This window comes from Mchenga conophoros, linkage group LG1 (assembly GCF_057382185.1).
Source record: "Mchenga conophoros isolate Kocher_MC1m ecotype Shallow Benthic linkage group LG1, M_conophoros_male_GT1.1, whole genome shotgun sequence".
NCBI classification, from domain to species: domain Eukaryota; kingdom Metazoa; phylum Chordata; class Actinopteri; order Cichliformes; family Cichlidae; genus Mchenga; species Mchenga conophoros.
The window spans coordinates 30,937,063-30,957,482 of record NC_140526.1 but is presented as its reverse complement, the minus strand read 5'-3'; the positions used below and the strand labels follow the sequence as shown (position 1 = coordinate 30,957,482).

The 20,420-nt window shown below is 42.3% G+C and overlaps 1 protein-coding gene across 5 annotated transcripts in view; it reads right to left on the bottom strand.

Moving 5' to 3' along the window:
* The window catches only part of znf609b (zinc finger protein 609b), an 81,929-nt gene that overhangs the window by 18,139 nt on the left and 43,370 nt on the right, over positions 1-20,420 (bottom strand). For 4 of the 5 annotated variants that reach the window (XM_085274734.1, XM_085274717.1, XM_085274707.1 and 1 more), the window contains exon 3: positions 6,795-7,020. In XM_085274734.1, coding sequence (XP_085130860.1) covers positions 6,795-7,020 — 226 coding nt within the window. Of the gene's footprint in view, positions 1-6,794; positions 7,021-16,114; positions 16,142-20,420 lie in introns of those variants that run through there. The other variant, XM_085274739.1, reaches the window with a different exon arrangement.

Genomic DNA, 20,420 nt, shown 5'->3' with positions numbered 1-20,420 from the left:
TAGGGTCACTCAGGATGGCAGAGTGAAATCCACATTAATGAGAGGAATTGACCTGTAATTTCACCACTCATTTCCTTTCAATGCTATTGAACAACAAACAGAACCCCGACTGAAGCGCCAAACTTTCCCGTTTGCTTTGCTTAGCTTGTGTGCTGCAATGGTGTCCACCATGCCCTACCCCTGCCTTCAAACTCCCTTCCTCACCACTTAACACATTTCATTAGGCCTCAGTGGGGCCAAAATATCAGGTCCTCTGCTGCTGGTGAAATCTGCGAGGGCCACGGGTTCACTGGCTGACCCCTGCTTTGCCCCATCTCAACAGGAATCCAATGGGGTTAACGGCATTTTCACTGACTGACCTTGTCAAAATGCCTTTGTTATCTTTGAAAATGTAATGACTGGGTGCGATGTTATACGACTCCCCTCCCAAAACACCAAATTAAAGGGTTCTGTTTGTCTAAGTGTGTGAAAGGAATTTCAGTTTAAAAGCCAGGCAATCCCTAAAAAAAAAAAAAATAATAATACTTATGTGAACAATTACCAGCACTTGCAATTATCACCTTTTCAAACAGTTGGATACAAATATGTAGAACTTCAAAAAAAACAAAGAAAAAAAAAGAACATTCACCATTTTCTGTGCAGTAAAAGCACCATTTATCAAGGTTGCATGAAGACAAGAAAGTGAGAACAATGAGAGAAAATGCCAGTGTTCATTACGGAGAGAAGATAAAAGATAGCTGTGTGCTGCCGCGAGCAATAACTGTAACCTTGACAAATTAAGTGTTTGAGCATTCAAGTGTCGGGAGTGCATTTCCAACAGCCCGTTTTCATGGTGCGGCTCATAAAACGAAGTCGAGCTTGTCCATTTGTGTCAGTGTCAGAGCAAAATCTCCTAAGGCTGACCTTTGCATTAAATGCTGGGCAAACAGCAATTTGGGAACAACTGTAGGATTTGTCTGAAACACTGAAACATACAAACTGACACATTCTTTTGGGGGGGGGGGGGGCTACAGTATAATTGATCCATCCAGAATCCATCAATATTTAGGGGTGACTTGTCCAGTTTGGGACATACTGGGCTGTAGAGATGCCTGCCTTCTCTTGAATATAATGGAACTCGATGATGCTTGCCTTGTGGTGCTCAACACATCAAAAAAACAGAAGAGAAGAACAACTCAGCAGCCATGTCTCTCTGAAAAATCACCATTTCCCCAACCCTGTTGTGTGCCAACTCCATGCAGGAAACATTTTCTCTTTACTGAACTGCATCTGCCAACCAAAAGAAACTGGAAGCTATAGCTAATATTACAACTCTCCCGAAGGGGACAGCATTAAAGTTTGCATCTCGTCACAAGGTCACCGCCAGAAGCCTCTCCTTATGAAAAGATTCATGCTTTCTTCAACCGAGTGATCCAGTTTTTTAACTGTCCAGTATTTCTAAAGGCAACTAACAACTATTGCAATGCTTCATTGTGTAAGCACATCCTCAGCTGAATATTAATCTATAATCTTCACCAACAACCAGTGAACCAGCCTCTTTTCACTTTCCTGGCCTGTTTCACCCACAGTCCAGTGTGACATAATAAAAACAAAACCTAATGTGCTGTAACCAGACGTGACCATGAATACAATATGTAAATATAATCTGACCTCGGTACAGATCTGGGAGACCTTAGTCTCATTTCCATCCAGCTATCCCAGTCTGACCTGCAATGACTACAACCATGCAACTGTAAACAGGAAGTTTAAACACTAAATAAAGGAGTTGGGACACTTCCTCATTCCTGAAATGCGAGAGGTCAGTGGCAGTCACAGTTGAACTGACCCTCTTACATCTGCTATTTTGTCCATAACAAGCAAACACCATAAACACATTCATGTCAATTCTGTGCATCTCTACTATCCTCTGTGCAATAAGTTCCTGGCAAAGAAGAAACTGAACACTGTAAACTTTGCAGTCGTAAGCCCTGTTACAAGAAAAAGGGAGAGAAAAAAAAGTTGCCGACATTAAGCTGAGAAGAAAAAGTTACAGATGACTAGCGGTTCAGACGAGGCTACGTTTGATGATTTTATTTTAGATTTCAGAGAATTCAAGTGAGTCCTCTGAAAAGTTCAGCCTCCGGTTCGCGAGAGGTAAAAGTGAGAAGTCGCTCTCGACAGACAAGAATAACAGCCTGTGAGAAGGTCAATTCTCTCACAGCACTGAGAGGCAAGGGAGGGTTGCATTAGTATGCTTTCCACACAGCTAGACATTATCAGACACATGCAGCAGGTTCTTCCTCCCTAAGAAGGGGGGGAAAAAACCAAGCAGCTATGCATGTTTACTCTTGCAGAGGGAGTAGATGAGCAGATCACAAACAAGCAAAGCTTGTAACAGCCAGAGGAAGGGAGAAAATTGACATCTTTACCAACTGCAGTTATTACTGGAAATAATGTGTATGAAGACAATCCCAGCTTCCTTAAATGCCACCATTAAAAAACAGTCACCCTTAAAACAACCCCTCTGGTGTTTTGCCTTAAAGGAGATGGTGTTGAGATTAAGATACGGACCTGCCAAAGGCGTGTTACTCAAGTTCTCCTTGATGTGTATATAGCAAACATGATATCTTATGACAGCCAGTGGCGAAGCCTTCAATTCCTCCAGGCACACGATTTACGACTCAAGACGGTTTTAAGTGCTTAAAAAAATGCAGTTGTCAGCCAGTAAGAATAGGAGCCGTTACCAGCATCTCTCTCTTTAGAGATTTGGGTTCACACGTGGGCGCCATCTTGTTAACACCACCGGGGGACTAAATTAGCGACTAACAAGACGAGCCTGCTCCGTCAGACAATGACGAGCCATCGATGGCTAAAGTTCCCTGAGTGTTGTTTCAACAGCATATTTAGGAAAACTGGCAAATTCTTTAAATATGGGAGTGTTATTTTCTTTCCCTTTTTTCCCCTGGAAATTGGCCACTTCCACTACTGCACAGTGAACACTGATGAGGGTAAAGATTGGCTGGGTGGATTGGAAACTGAAGTGACTAAGGAACTGGCAAATGAAAATGTACTGCATGGGGGCTGCAGAAAGAAAAATAAGTATCGTTTCTACACTTTTCTCTGAAAGGAGCCTTTAGTGCTAACAGAAGTTGGTCTTCTCTGATTGATTTTTCACTCCGTGTCCTTCTTGCTCATTGGCCTGGCAGACAGCTACAGGCCTCCTGACAACGTTCGCTCTCATTTCAAGGACAGCCTCTAAGGTGGGTTCACGGAGAGCGGCCACCGCTCGCCTTTGTAAAAACATTTCAATGAGGCCACTGACAGGTGTCTTCAAAGGAGCAAGGAAGCATAACTGGCAAGTTAAGTATAGAGCCAAGTACTCCTTTCATACAATATTCCCCTTTTCAACTCTCTGACAGGGTCGGAGAAATAAAGGAGAGGGGAAAAAAGGCATCTCTCAAATGTTTATACAGAAATCTCCGTTTCACACTGACCTCCATTCCATGCAGATGCCAAACGGCTTTTAACTTCTGTGCTAAAGCCAATGCTCGCAATGCTGCAATCATGTGCGCTGCATAAATAATCCAAGAGACAAACATTTATCACAAGCAGCCTGTATTATTTCTCTATTAGGCAGCTCAAGAAGCTGTGGGACCAGCTTGGGGAATAGCCTGCTGTGTACTGGAGGGTTGGTGTGTTTGAATGCCACACTGGCACTGGCATGGAGCTGCGGTGTTTGGCCAAAGGGCCCCCCCTTCTGTGTTCCCTCTGCCCTGGGGCAGGAGCCAAGGCGTTCTGGGCTGCGTTTCAAGAGCAACTTCTCCAGCATTTTAGAGATGGCATTTGGAGGTATCAGCATGCTAAGCCTGGGAGGGGTTGGCCCATTGCTCTGCCGACACGACCCTGGGAGCTGCTACTGCCTCGTCTGCGCCGAGGGGATTTGTGTCAGTGCCGGGCCTTAAAATACCACGGCTCTGCGTTTCTGCCTTCCTCCTGTCTACACTTCACTCACCCCCAGACTGACAGCATGACACAGACTCACTTTATCACATATTATCCATTTATTTTCATCCTGTGTGTCCTAAATGCAGTAAAGGGTGCTTTTTTAAAGCCACAGTGGGTTACTTTGGTCACTTTGAAATCCAAGTTACATTAAGGCTTCCGTTTAGATCCAGTCATAATCCAGATCCGGCTACATCTGAGCTCACATTACGCGGGATGAAAAATTTACCCGGCCCTCATCAGCCAAGATTCTTGTCACCGCTGACCTAAAGGTGCAGCTCCTGTAATCACATTTTGTTGCTTGCTTCCTCCTCATCTGTTTCTTTCACTGGCACATGTTGACTTGGGTGAGGCACAGACAATTACTGGGAGCCTGTTGTTCATTTACTCCCACAAGGCAGAAAGGCGGAGGTGATGAAGCAGCTGTTGGATGGCATGCCAAATGAAATGTGCACGCATGCATGCACACACACACACACACGCAGCGCATGCCTAAACAGCTCTCTGTCATGCAGAGAAGTGTGTGTGTGTGTTGGGTGGGGGGAGACTGCTCAACTTCACTGCTAATCAGAATGCCTCTGCTACGTCTTTGGGGCCTCAGTTTTGTTGCCTCTTCCCTGGTACTCTGCCTGGATTCGCCTGATTCCCTCATTTGGTTCTCATTTGTTCGGCTGCCACACGGTGCAAGAAGTCCACGTTCTCTTAGGGGAAACGCAGCTGAACAGCAGTTTGATGTAAGCGGCATCTGGGTCTCTTTCATTTTAAAACTAGCCAGTGGGCTGTCGAGGGGGTGAGGGTGGCTCGTACCATTAAAATGATGTAGAAGCAACACGCGTCTTTGTGTCGTTTAATGTAGTGTGCACAGTACAATGGGGGATATTGAGAAATGTCTCATTGCAAGACCCAGCCCAGATTCACCCCTATTATCTCTGCTACACTGAAGGTTTACTGCATATCTGTCAATTTAACACCAAGCAAAGGTTCAGAAACGGCGCGCATTTCAGCCACAGCTCGCAGCTCTCTCTTAAAAACACACCAGCTGGGGCCGAGTCAGTCAGCAGTGAACAAGCTGCTGTCTTCAAAGAATGTAATACATTTCTAAAATACCAAAAAGAGTGCGCAAGAGACAACTACAGGGCCACTCTATTTTTATCAAACTCGTTGCTTTATCCTTTATATGATATTCACCTGATCTTCTACCTTTAAGTTTTTTTGTTTTCTTTTTTTAATTAAAAAAAATGGCTTCAAAGCAAAGGAAGTGGGTTGATGCCTCGAAAACCTGCTGGTGTCTACAGCTCTGATAGCCACAACAACCTGTGCGCTACACCTGCTGTCTGCCCAAACCGCCCTCCAACCGGCTACTCTCCACCACGCCGCTTTTAAAACCACTCAAAGCTCCCACCAACATCCTCCCCACTGAGCCAGATAGAGTAGAGTCAGAAGAAAACACAGATCCATCAGGCCAAACCACTACCTCTTTCAGCCAAAATAGCAGCTTTGAGAGAGCGGAGTGCAGGCAAAGGACAGGCTCGGTTGGGGAAAGGGAAGGGGGCAGGGCGTGCGCGCTCGAGAGAGGGAGGCTCAACCGCTCCGTGGGAGGCAGAGAATGAGGGAGCGCAAACATAGTACTGGTGCTGGCTCGGAGCCATGTTTGTGTCACTAACAGAAGTAGCCTTGTCCACCCCTCCCCCTCGCAGCCGCACCACCACCCCCACCCTGCCATAACCCCCTTGCCTTGCACTCGCTCTCTCTCAGTTTGCTTGGAAACAAGAGTCAAGGGGCGACTGGCTGGATGCTTGGTAACAGAAAAGAGCTGCAGTACAGAGCAAAAATCAAAAAAAAAAAAAAAAGAGGAAAGAGAGGGGAGAAAAGCCACTCAATAGCAGGGACTGTGCTTTGGGAATGTTGATGAGGCAGGGACCTTTTTTTCCCTGTTTGGTTCCTCCAAGCGAACCAACAAACAGCTCTGTGGATGTGTGGGCGATTTGTACTCAGCATGCCCGCAGAGAGACTGAGAGCAAGCTGCTTTGAAGATTAGGTGTTTGCATTATTTCACATCCACAAAAGGAAAAAAAATAAAGTGGGGGGTGGGGGGGGCAGTTCTTCAGAACCAGCAGAACCTGATGGTGTGATAGTGATACATCTTAAAATTAAATGAGCTGTATGAGGTTTTCGATCAAAGGGAGGAAAACTCAGAGTGTATAAGATTTCCCTCGGACTGCACTGCAGAAAAGGAGCCCACTATTTTCCCAACTGGCAGGCTTGCGGAAAACAAAAAAAAAACAAAGGAAAAAAGAAAAAGTGCTTTGTGTTTGAGGCATGTTGCTGCAGAACAGATATCTCTGTGCAACAAACTTCTGTCTGCGTACTAAGAAAAAAAGAAAAATATCCCCCCCCCTCCCGAACAAAAACAAAGAAATCAAGGCCACCTAAGAACTGCCTGCCAACTACTATTCTTCTTGGCAATATTACGCAGCATGTGCGCTGGTAAAGCACGCATTAGTACCACCAACAACAACCATTTCCTGAGGCTGTCTGAGCATATCCAATTACATTTTAGGAGGCAAATATGTACAGTAATGACAGCAAGATGATTTTTTTTAAATGACAGAAGATTCACTAAAGCTTTGAAAAACCAATAGCTCTTTGATGTTAATATGCAAACACATAGCTGCTCTGGCTTTGTAAATAAAAGGAAGAAAGAAAACCTATCCCATATGTTTTTACCTATTTTCTTTAACTCCACAATCCACAGCTTATTTGTTTTAAAGGGAAGAGATTTACAAAGCAGCACGTTAAACTGCTCCACTTACCGTCTTCAGTTTCCTGCCACACTATGCCTTCAAGATTGACACTGGTTCCAGGCTCACAGGGCCCCAAGCACTCCGGTTCGGTAGACAGGGCCACGTCTGATGTGTTCACCGCCACCGAGCGTGTGCGCACCATTATCTGCTCGCATGGTGAGGCAATCTCACTGTTGCCTACTGTGGCCAGGAGGTGGAGGGGGGGTGGAGCTGGCGTGGAGACAGGAGATTCCATCTGTGAAGGAAGAAGTGGAGGTTCAGAGAAATAGAAACACACTTCAGAACCACTCTCTAAACAGATACGGGCCAGATGTTGAGTCTCAGACCAGCGGATGCCACAATGAGAGGAAGTGAACAAAGCGCTGAATGCATCGAGGACATTCTGGTATTTCAGTGGACTTTAAAAGCTAGCTTGGTTACAGAAAGCGTGATGCAGCAGTTAGCAATGCACTGCTGTGTTTTTCCTCGCTTCAGTGGTGATTAGCAGGCAGGGAAGGCAGAAGTGGAAATCTGAAAAGGACCGTATTTGTTATACGAGGTCGGCCAAACAATCCCTCCCCGAGCTTTCCTCCCTCGCACACTGCGAAGCGACGCTCGTGACACCAAATCATCTCGCAGACTGATCACTCATTAATTTCCTCAATTAAAGAGCTAGTTGTGGCAAAGGAGTGGGCTGCTCGGGGTCAGTAATTGATTCCACCTGTTCTGACACTCTGTGACAGTAATGAAGAGACAGTGGGCCGACACGGAGAAGGAAAATGAAAAGGACAGCAAGGGAGGGAGCCGATGAGAACATCTGAGGGGAAGAGAGAACTGCAGGCTGAAAAATGTGTAGGTGGGAAAGAGGCACAGAGGAAGAGTGATGGTGATTTAAGGGCCGGAGTGACACCAAGCTTAGCGCTCTTTATTCAAGGTAGTCGACATTAAAGCGCTCCAAATCATTAGCACTGAACTGCAGGAGGAATGCCACGCCGCAGCCAGCACCGCACATTTATTAATTGGGCATAAACCACTCAGTGCTTGGGAATATGCTGCCAATGCTGGATCCTATTAGACTTAGAAGACAAAACAACAATTGACACGTTGGATTATAAGCCTGTACACCCTTTAAATAATTGTTCTAATCTACTTACTGCTCCGAGCTGAAAACGATGTAGAGAACTACAACAAGTCGGTGCTGCAGATGGTGAAGTTACCGCTTACATCTTAGGGATGTCCGTCCACCATTTTATCTGAGAATGAAACAGCTGAAGTGTTGGGAAACTAAACTCTACTAAAGGGACGAGCACAAAACCAACATTTATCGTTTCCAGATGATGAATCCTACTTTAGTGTAATTTTTCAAACAAGTACCCGCAACAGTAATGACATGAGCCACATCGATGCTTTTTATCCAGTTACATTTGCTGCTGATATTACCATGGTACCACGCAAATGTTGCATTTGTTCAAATCGAATATTACCGTGCTAAACAGTGTTCACCACGGTAAACAATATAATGCCTTCTCAACACTGATCATACTCTGAATGCTGTTCAAAGCACCACTTTTCACAGCCAGCAATGCTTCATGAAATGAGGGGGTTACATCCAAAACCACCATGATGCTCAATTACTGCAAATGCCACTATGTTTTTCTGCTTTTTTGCATTTTGGGCTATCACAGTTGAACTGCTTTTATAACTCGCCTCACAAAAAACACTGAAAAATCTGTGCCAAACATGAATTAAAACCATTAGCATTTTCATTTCCCCATGTCTCTGTGCCTTTAAGGGGGACTTTTAAAATATAAACTAGGGCTGGACAATTAATAGAAAATGAACCAACATTCAGAGCCTCAAATTGATGGAATCTTGCTGGCGTTGTTTTTAAACTCTATTAATATTTGCCCCATTATATACTATCCCCTTTAAAACATACTACAAAGAGTTGTCACGTGACTCTTTCCCATTCAGTCCGCGACACGGAAACATCATTGAATGAAAGTCAAACATTGAGCCAGTTGGAACAACTCCAGCCGTTTGTGCCAAATAAAAAAAAGCTGTGTCTGTTGTTCGGATACATTTTTGGCATCAATAAAGACAACATTAAACAGAAAGCAGAAAGCTGTGCTAAAAATTGCTTTAGTGACCGAAGGTAATACCACCACCAGGAGTGCATCATATTAGCTAAAAAGTATCCTAGCATTTGCAGTTGAGTATACAGTACAAACATAGTGAACTATGAGGACTATGATGCGTGTGTAACAATAACTGTTTATTAATTGAAATCGGGGTAAAACATTCTATTAATCGTGATTTTGATTTGAGGACTATCGCCCAGCCCTAATGCACACTATGAATTATTCTGTGTGAAGTGCATCAATCACAAAATAAAGACTCGCGCTCTGTTGTGAATCGAGTGCTTTAAAAACCAAACATTAGTCTTCAATGAAATCTAACATTAGCTCAAGACATGTCATCATAGAAGCTTTATATTTCATGGTTTAGTGAAATCAGCGTGGATAGTCCATTTCTCCCAGTGCTCAGAGGAAGAGCAAATTAATGAGTGCAGAGAGCGACAGACTCTCAGGGCTAACGACATAGTAATCACTGTGTGTCAGTTTCTGATGCATGATGTGGCCAAGCTGCAGGCCAACTGAGACAATGAGACAGGACAGGTAATCACCCAAGCTGTCACCGCACGCTGTTCTCAGGCCTTATGGAGACGCACAGGGCTGCAGACAAGACCGCACAATAAACCCTCCCTCAGAGTGACAGCAAACGGTGAAAGGTGATAAACAGGTTCATGCACGGCCTACGGACTCAACTCTCAAACTGCTCCTAAACTGTGTCCACAATTTAGGAGCTGACATCTTGGATACATTTCTGGCCAAAGCTAGTCGACCACATTATGGTCTGGCAATAACCGGCTTATCGCAATGAAACTACTATGAGGTCCACACAATTAAAACCTGCAGTAAAAATGACTGATAAAACAGTTCGTGGGACATGTGCTTTAATCAGCCACTTCATTATTAATTATTTACTCATACAGACTGACCCACCTTTGCTATATTGCATACAAGTCCTGCAAACCATTATTCTGGAATACAAATGTCCAATTAATCCTTTTCAGTTTAACAAGTAATAATGATTGTAGCCTTCTTCTCTTCATATTTTTCTACATATTTGAAAACAACATTATTTTAGCTAAAACGACGTGCATTTGTGCATGTGTTGAGTTATAGGAGGCTAATGAAAGGCTCTAGTAATGAATTATGGAAAACGCAGGTTGAGTGTCACAGCAGAGTGGGGTTCAAGGATTCCCCTGGTTTCTAGGAGTATCAGAAGCCTTTTAATCATTGTACCTCTCTAATTATTTGTATGAAGAACACTGACTGCTGGTGATTCCCAGAACAATTATAATTTCCATTAATGAACTTGAATTCCACATAGGGCTGGGCCATATTATACCGTTCACGGTAATACCGGTATAATGTTAGGCAACGATAGGAAAATGAAATATCGCGATAGAATGGGAGTAAAACGCGCATGCGCAGTGCCTTTGTTTTCATACGCACATGGCCGATTGTTGAGTGAAACAGATGAACCAGAATTGGTTTGTAAAAATGGTGCAACTTCCGTGATGTGGAACTGGTTTGGTGTTTGTCCGTCAGATACACAACAAAGCACATTTTTTGCAGAACATGCAAGCGGCCGTTGTTATTGTCGTATTTGTCGGACTAAGATGCTCTTAAATCTGGGAGTAATCTGGGTCCTAAACTCCGTATTCTTCAGGTCAAACAACACTGCAGCATCACTGAGAGTTAAAAACTGTCTAAATTCTTTCATCTTTAATAAAATGATCAGCATTGCTGCTTTACCAGGTGTAACTATAAAGTTTAACTTCCAGGCATCCATGAAAACAAAAGTTATTACATTTAACGGAGTTAGAAGTTAGCAGGAAGCTAGCGGAAGTTAGCTCGCTAGTTTCGCTAGTTACCTAAGCATGATATTGCATGTTCTGACTGAGAGATTTCTGAAAAAAATCAAACGTACAGCTCTGCTATCACTTCCAACATAAATGAAGACAGGAAACTAAACAGCAGTGACGTTTGTAGGGTTACTGAAGTTGGGCTAGCTGGTATATAATGATGTGCTACGTGATCGCTAGCGACACAGCTATGTTAGCATAACATAAACAGTGAAGCTGGAGGACGAACACTAACACTTTTCCACTTATAAAAGTTAACGTGAAGGTTCTTCATGGTTAGAGACAAATGCAATCGCATGGCAGGATGCTGTAAACGGACCAAACTTCAGTCAGGAGAACAACTGAGATAATCCATCCACAATACGAGGTTAGTCATTAATATACTGCAACAACATGGGAATAGAGCAGCAGCCAGAGAATTCAATATTAATGAATCAATGGTACAGAAGTGGAGGAAGCAAGAAGAATGAGTTTAATAAAGTTTGATTTATCTGACTGCTTTGTTTCGCTTAATGTGCCTTATAATCCCGTGCACCTTATGGTCCGAAAAATGCGTACTGCACACTGCAGTTTAATGTTGCAAAGCACCTCTTTTTAACTTCAGTGGATATTATACATGGTTATGCTCAGGATATGTCAGCCCATTTCTACTGGAAAGGCCTTTTGGTTAAACTTTCAGCAAGGAATTTGCATTTGCACTGTTACATTTTTATAAAGCTTTAATGTACATAAAAACCAGCTTCTTGTTTAAGTGAAAATAAATGGAAGGTTGTCTTTTTGCGCTAGTAATGTTGTGGAGTTGTATTTTGTCTCGCATCAATTATATCGTCGGTTATATCGTTATCGCAAATTTTCAAATATATATCGTGATAAATATTTTTGGCCATATCGCCCTGCTCTAATTCCACAGTCTCGTGCTATATTTTCAGATTAAGTAAAACCTTGCTGAGATGAGTTTTGGCTTAATTTTTTTCTGTTACCAAGCAGGGGAGGGAAAGTATTTCATTTCAACTGTCAGAAACATACAGCAGGTGATGAGCCACTCCGTATAATGCAACTATATAATAAAAAAAAAAAAACATTTACTAGGTAACTGTATTTTTTTTAAACAAAAAAAGCAGAATCACAGTGGAAACTGGAGCAGTTTTGAAAGTGCATGAATATAATTCTCCACTTCCAGGTTCTGTCTATGGATGAGTGAACAAAAGTACTTTCTCTCTGAGGCTGGAGAATGCAAAACCACACACTGAAATGCCCTGTGTCCAGCCTTTTAAAAAACCCCACATGCAACCGAACTACATAACTTGCCAGATTACAAGGCTCTACCCGACTCTCAGCCAATGCTAAATTCTATGATTTCTTCCCTCCTTGCTAGACTTCACAGAAGGATTTGGAAATCTCTCCTAAAAAAACCACAACGCTCAAGTGTCACGCAAACCTTTTCTTAACTCAAACCTTGTGCCAGCTCTACAAGAAAGCCAAAACTGGCAATAATAATGTTTAACTCGCTGGCAAAAATCCCCAAAATCCAGGACTGCTCTTGTGCATATTTCAAGAGTGCTGACTTAAGGGGAACTCTGCCTGGATTTCCAGTGTTCACACAATAAATCAGCTGTGGCAGATGGATGCTTGCTGCACTTTTAACTGGACGCATTTAACTTCAGCTTTAACTTGTTTATTAGAGTTGGGATTAAAAAAACTGAGCACTGAGCTTGGGCGGCGATTATTAAAAGGATTACACTGCAGTATTATAGTGACTAAGTTGTCTTGGCTATAATCGGTGATGAGGCGCACACACACACACACACACACACACACACACACACACACACACACACACACAGTTGACTATTATAACTGTAGACACTTGAGTGCAAGTAAAACAGCTACAACCCCCGACTGTGAGATCCTTTAAAATGCCCCAGTGACAGTAACGTTAAAGTTGCTACAAGGACAGCCTGTATTTTCATTTTAACTTATGATCACTGACAGCAGCCAGTGAGAAAGGATCTGATCAGCTCCAGTGGGAGATAGGGCCGATGGGTAACTTTCTCTTTTAACATTTCCTTTAAAAGGTCAATAAAGCTGTCATGTTGCAGCTGCTGTCATTAACATGCTTTTTCCCCATTCTGTTAGGCAGTTTGCTAAAATGAGGGTCACAGACACTGCTGATGCACACGGGAATGAATAAATGGCAGCAGATCGTAACAGCGGACCAAGCTAAATATGATATACAGTCAGCTGGGAGAAGACGTGGGAAGGATTTTACAGATTGCAGGCTGTTGTGTATAAAAAAAGACGTCTTCAAATCCATACACTTTAGCTAATTGTCAATATACTCAATCAATATAAGCCTAGTCAAATGTCTCTTTGTACACACAAAAACATCTGTTAATGTTTTTTTGCCATTACTGTCCCACTTGTACAAGCAGGTCACAGAGAATCATGTGTGCAACAACAGTTCAATGTGCTTGACAGCTAAATCACACAATTTACTTTGTTGGCGATTTTTCTTCCTAAGTGTCTGCGAGAAAACACAAGCAGCGTAACCCTCGTTAGAAGCAGGGTCTTTGAGTCAGGCGAGATTGTGAATACTGAATCATGTGGACTGATGGCAGGAGTGGGTTATCGTATCCCTCTTTAAAAAAAAACAAAAACAAAAAAACCTTTATAAAAGCTTTATGAGTAGGTACTGCACACAACAAAAGAAAGAGGAAAGAAATGCAAGCAGATTGTGTCAGTGGGAGGTTGATTAACATTGACAGAAATGTAGATGATTTAAAAAAATTTTTTTACATAATTCTTAGAAATAAGCAGTAAACATACAGTCAGCTGACATATCTTGTTAGTAATTAACTGTTTTTACACAAAGCAGCAACCTGAAATCATTAGGAGAATTTTAAAGTTTAAAAAAAAAGAAAAAGGAAGTGGTCAATTTTATTACCACGTACTGTAGTTATTTAGGAAAAATTCACTTATGTTCAGTATATTACAGTAGATAGTATGTCAGCTAGCTTAACAATGACTTAGTGAAGTAGATATTACTTTCTGTTCATGCTGGAAGAGGGAAACAAACTCCCTAGTGTCTCTCATTCTCTGTCCTAACATTAGCAGCAGTGCTTCAGAAGAAGTGAAAGCCGCACTGCTGCAATTTTGTTTATGCCAGCTGGCCTGTGTTACACCAACCCAAGGAGACCGTTGTGCGAAAAGTGAAGGCGGGAGAAAAATATTGATATGGTAATACACAGCATCACCTCCTCTTGTGATACCTGATTGGTACACTGGTGACAAATCTCATTATTTTATTAATGGTCAAGGGACCCCCACGGCCCACCTCCCCAACTTTACCAATCAGAATCACTACTTTATGACTCTTTGGGATGATATTTTTACCAAATGAATGAGGGCAAAGTCAAATTAAGTTAACTGACCTAGAGTGGGAAATTGGCGAACCACACAGACAGTGGGGGAGAGCAGAGAGCTAATTAATTTAAATGACAAGTTATTAAAATTGAGAATAATGATAATACACAAACGCTGACATCTCGAAGCACAGACTAAATACACAAGACGTTCTTTTTGCCTTTTGGGACTTTGCCCCCTCTTCTTCACTTCTAGCAGATATCATGATGCATCCTAGCAACATATTGAGTTTTGAACTGGTATAACATGATAGCATCATTACTGGGGTATCATTTTAGAAACTTGAATTATTCTCTGAAAGTGGAAAGTAGTAAGTGAGATAACGTGTGCATAGTTACAAATGCTGTTGGTGAATACGTTGAGACCTAAAGTCACCAACAGTGACTGATGTATATAACCCCCAAGAATTTCCAGCCTACTAAAGCAGTAGAAATAAAACATCATTTTCGACATCAAAAGAAAGGGAGAGAAAAAAATCTGTCTTGAAAGAAGAACATGTAATTCTTTCTGACAATGAACCATTAAGTAAAAAAAAAAAAAGGAGTCTTTGCTGACTTCTCAGCTTGGCGAAGTTAAGTGAGCCGGCTTCAACTATGTAATTCTTTTTGACTCCAGGGGCAAAGCCTGTCAACATCTTTGGTGAGTTACTGAGGTCGAAGGCCAGTCGAGATTACGCTCCTCCACTGGGACATGTAATCTGCGCAGCATTGTCAAATCGAAACATAATGAATTTAAGAACAGCAGCATTTAAATTCTAACCAATCAAGACGACGGGTATACGAAGTCTAATGATCAGCATACCGTCGCTGGGCGGCTTTTAGAGAGCGAGTTGCATTACTGAGATCATTGAAGTAACATGGCTATCAGCATTAAGCCACAATTGAAAACAAATCCTCAAGCCTCATCTAATTAGATTACTAAATTGTTCAAAAACAGCCAGGAGACACACATACCAACAAAAGAAAAAGACACATAAAATGACTGGATTCCCTTTCAAGTCCTGAAGGTCTATCCAATTGTTTTCAAACACTGCACACTGGACTAATTCCTTTTCTAAAACCACACTGTCATTCTCTTTGAAGCTCAGATGAATCGCAGAAACTGAGAGAGAAAACACAAACAGGAACACCTGACATCTATTGTAGACCACCAGCTGGCAAAAGCCACTCAGTTTCTAGGCAACTCTTCTCAGTTTTAGCTGCTAATTGCGCTTTCAGGAAAAACTAACCACGCATAAATAATACAGAGAGGAAACAAAGCTGCGATGAAGTCGGTCACCCATGACCTACAAGCTCTTTGGCGCTATAATGAGTGAGCCAGGAACTCAGTCTAAACAGTTATTGTCTTGCCATATGACTCCTTAACATTACAGCCCTGCACCTTGCACAGAAGTGACATCATTTTTTTAAATATACGGCACACTAGAGGAATGAAGCTGGACTTCATTTGTTTTCAGCTTAGAAGCCTAAAAAGAAAACAGACTCCTTTTTCCAAACATTTTATTTGTAAACATCTCAAAGAAAATGTGATTCGAGGTCCGATCCAAGCAAGCCCAGATTTTAACACTTAATATTACGGCTCGTTTTTTATGATGCAACGCTGCCACATTTGGGAACTGTTAAAGACGAGTCATAAACATGAAAAATGTCTTTAAAGGCACCAGCTTCATATGCAGCACTGAGTCGACTTTCATCTCAAAGCCCTCGTCCACAGCTGTGAAATACAGCTCAGCTATTAGAATGACATGTAATGCTTTCGCATTTGTATAAATTTCAGTGGTAATCAAATTTAACATCTTTTCAGTGTGACAAATTATAGCTGTATGCTGCAAATCAGAGCTACTATTTTACCAAGGCCTTTGATTATACTGAAAAAAAAAGGCATGCAAAGCTTTGTCAGAGAGAAACCTCTTGTGAGAGCATGAGAGGCTTACCTGTGGAGACATCTGCACTCACTGATGAAAGGACAACATACATTAGTCAGGAGACTGTTCCCACTGCTACCAGCTACATGACGGCAAGTAAAAGTGATATAAAAAGACAGAAGGCACATAGGGACCGCAGGGTAGAGGACTGAGCCAGGATAAGTAGAGCTTACCAATTTGCTCACTTATGAAGCAGTGGCCTAATTTGTTCACAAAAGCAAAGTCACACAGAGGAAAAAGTCTTATCCATTTAACACTGTGATCAGCTGCCGTATAACACCACAGGGTTGTGGCTCCTTACTTCTTTAGTACAAGCTATCTTGAAGACTGTGTTATGTTGACTAGCCAAATGCTATCCGATTGTCTAAACAGGCAGAAAATATAAAAACATATAACTGATCTGTTGATCATGTGGTCTAAATATGTCGAGTCTACATTAAAGCCTTGGGTCATGCTTTGGACAACAATTTAGGATAACAAGCGGAAATTAAAATGAGGAGCCACCTTTTAAGGATCTAACGATTGTCCAACTGCACTGTAATGAGGACACAATCTTTTTGTCTGAACTGTTACATCCCTGTGGGGGAATCATTTGTACCCATTTAGTTCAGAGATTTCTCAGGCGGGCCAGATGCTTAGTTGATTGAATGGCTAACATCCTCTTGTCTTGGTTCAGCTTGACCTTGTCAACCTAATTCCTTCGTCTCTTCTCTGGTTCAGCTAGCTGCATTGAGCCTAGGTCTGGTATTGTTTGTTAGAGGACGGGGTGGGGGTTGGGTTATGTGCATAAGTGGGGCGGGCTGGTATGAGGAATGAAAGCCCTCATGTAGAGGCAGGGTAACCTGAATATCCCTTTATGTTTACTACAGCCAAATGTTTTGAATGCCTATGGCCGGGTAAAATGCAACTATTGTCCACTATACAACAAAAACTATTCTCTTTGTTAGGCTGGTTGTTTCATAAGATCATCTGTGGTTTCTAAATCAGTCGTTTGTGGCTAGATTATGAGCAACACTTAATAACTCAACTTATTGAGGATATTAATGTTGTTGTATCCTCTACAAAGTGGAAAGCTCCTTGAGGCAAATAAATGATATGTGATATTAGGCTATCCTAGTAAATGGAAGATGTTTTAAGCTCTCTGTAGTGCCGCATACTGTACCAGCATGACTTCTAACAAGCATTTTATTCTTTGATCCACCTTTTATTTCCCGTTTCTGTTAACAGTTGATTAAATGAATAACTCTACTGCTATTCATTTCTGTTGCAACACTGTAAATATGTGGGCAGATTAAAACTATCATCTCTTTTTCCTTTTTCTCTTTTCCCATCCCCCTCGTTCTGACCATAGGTCAATTGACAACAACAGTATCTATTACAAAAATAAGCCACATTCTTGTCAAGGTCATCCACTTGCGCCCGACAGCGAGAGAAGCTGTGCTGGGAGCAGAAATCCAGATAAGCTAAGCTGAGCCTACGAGGATTTCTCTCTCACCAACCCTCTCCATAGTCATAAATCTTATCTCACAGCAAAGGGAAACCTGACAACAAACTGAGAGGCTGTCATCAACAGCTCAGCCACCGAGATTCCCACCCAAATACCAATGAGTCAGCCTCTGGCCAAACACAAGCTTGTGAGATCAGCCCAGAAAGGGGAAAAAAAAGGAAAAAAAGAAAGAGAAGCTAGCATCCTGTGCAGTGTACTTGTAATATAATGTTTACAACTCAGCACAATGTTGAAAGCTGTGACCAAAACTCTAGCTTTGGGTACTTACTATCCTGCTTTCAAATGCTCAAATGCAGCATGCATTAGGCTGAGCAAAAATAAATGCTCCTAGACATACAATCCAGTTAAGTAGCAAAAGGCATACTACTAGTTCCACATATTATACAAGGAAAACAAGTTGTTATTCAGGCTGTGAGATTTCCCCAGAGCCCCTAACCTCAAACTATTTATAGATGTTCTGTTAGTCTCTGTTTCCCTTGTGTTGATGCTTTGCTGTGGGTGGTGCCTTCCCCAAACACTAGAAAGACAATCCTAAGCCACACATCAATAACTACACTTTACAGTTAAAAAAAGAGAGAAGAAAAACAATAGGGGATATGCTAAATTGCTTTCCATTATCTTATGCTACTTATACTGACAAACAAAAACAATTGAAGATTACACTTGGTACACCGCAGACCTGTCATAAAGAAAGTTACAATACGAGGTGATACATTAGGCTGAATTTTGCAATATTCTACACAAATACTCAAGGTAGCTACACAGCAGTCAGTAGAGAACCTTTGGGAGCTTATCAACACGCTCCTAAAATCCATTGGCTCTCTAAAAAAAAATACAGTGCCTTAATACACCTTTGGGATAGAGAGCTCAGCTAAAAAAGTAGATAATAAAGGTGTAAAAGGTCATACTGTAGGAGTAGAAAGAATCTGTACACCAGAAGGAGTGTTTTGTGCTCTGCTTGGCAAAGAGTGCTCAAACTGCACTCGTGCTGCTACTTTAAGAAGGGCTTGCTACTCTGATTGACCTCTAATGCTTGCTGCCCCATTGAACCATGTCTATCTTAATGGACGATGATGTGCACTGTAACCGAGTGCCAATAGTTCCTGCACCACAGCCTCAGAACCCTATAGACTTCTGCACCTTAATACACCTTAGGGACAATGACTGTTATAGCTCGCATCACACAACATTTCGGCACTGGGGAGAGGGGGAAATTGCTGAAAATGCAGGCGAGTGGAAGAGGATAGCAGGGGAGGTTACCCCGACTGTTTATTATCACAGCACGTCTGTGAGCTGTTTTGATATTTATAGTTCGGAAAAGCCTTTGGTATTATCTAGAGAGTTAAGTGAGAAACCTTTTCAGGAATTAAACACCAAATGAAATCTTCTTTAGCAAATCATTCAGAAAGCTGTCTGAAAAGGTTTAAAGCTACTCAGTAGATGCCCTATAACATTACAACAAAAGCAGACTGACCCCTCGAATGTTTCTAAGACACTTAACAACATGTGGCAATGTGTCAGCACAATACAGTAAAGCTTTTGCACCACGGTTGCTTGTAGGGAATCTCTAAACAAATTATATCTCTGTGCCCTTCAGATCATTAAAAGCACTAATAAAGTCAGTCCCTGGTGATGGCCAGAGAGCACGAGTAAAGTGAAACCCACTATATCGCACCAAATCTCCCCTCTCGGCCAGCCGCTTAGCAGAGGTCTGCTACTCTCAGCCATCAGTTTGATGACCTTGTTAGTTTGAGTGCCTAATCTGCTAATGCCCTGATAAAAATAAACAGTCAGTGCAATCATTGTAGTCCTCCCCTCCACCCTCCCTCCGCCCTGTCTGCAGCTGCTGTCCATAAACACAGATGATACCTCCATCTTTATTTATCCTGAGGACTTGCTCTCATACTGACAATCTTAAGAGGCGGAGGCGTGAGTTAAATACCTTTTAACACAGTGTGACTTATGTACTCCATGTATCTGTGCACGTTCCTTCCAGTTAATCTGGTAGCACCTGAATGTGTTGGCTTCAACCTACAAATAACCACCTTCGTCACTTTTCTGGAAAAGTTGCTACGGTAACTTTACATACAGATTTATGCATCACTTTTAGGGATGGGTACCGGTGTCCGGTTCTGACATAAACGGTAGTAACCAGACTGAAAAGCAGCGCACATTTCGGTGCTTTATTTCGGTGCTTTTTTTTCCTGAGCTGTGATACACTTCTAGCCAATCATTTTACGTTTCTGAGGATAGTAGGCGGGTCCAGGTACGTACGTTCTTTTAGAGCAGAGCTACAGATTAAAAATGTCCAAGGCGAAGCGGTCAAAAGTCTGGCTGTACTTCACAGCAAAATATGCAAACTCAGCAGCCTGCAACAAGTGCTTTAAGGTGATACTGTGATACTGTCAAAGGAGGTAACACCTCAAATCCGATGAAACACCTGGCAATGCATAGCGTTTTGGGTTTTTTTAAAGCCAAGAAATGCGCTGTATTTGATAGCTTGCTGCGAGACCTCACACCGAGCGCATCTACTGCGGGTGTGGTGCCTGTTATCAGACCCGGAGTTAGCAACATCCCCAAAAACACGAAGAGGAGAGTCCTGGCCCCTAGCCCTGCCAGTGTAGCAGAAATGATGAGGATGATGATGGCAGCAGCAGCCGTTCTTCTCTGTGTGAGTAGCTTAATGTTGTTCGTGTGTAATTTACGTTGAGTAGGCTAACCACGTTATTACATTAATGCAGGTAAGGTGAACTAGCAAACATCATCATAGCTACATGCGGCTGTCTTCTTGTTTGATGGCAGATACTC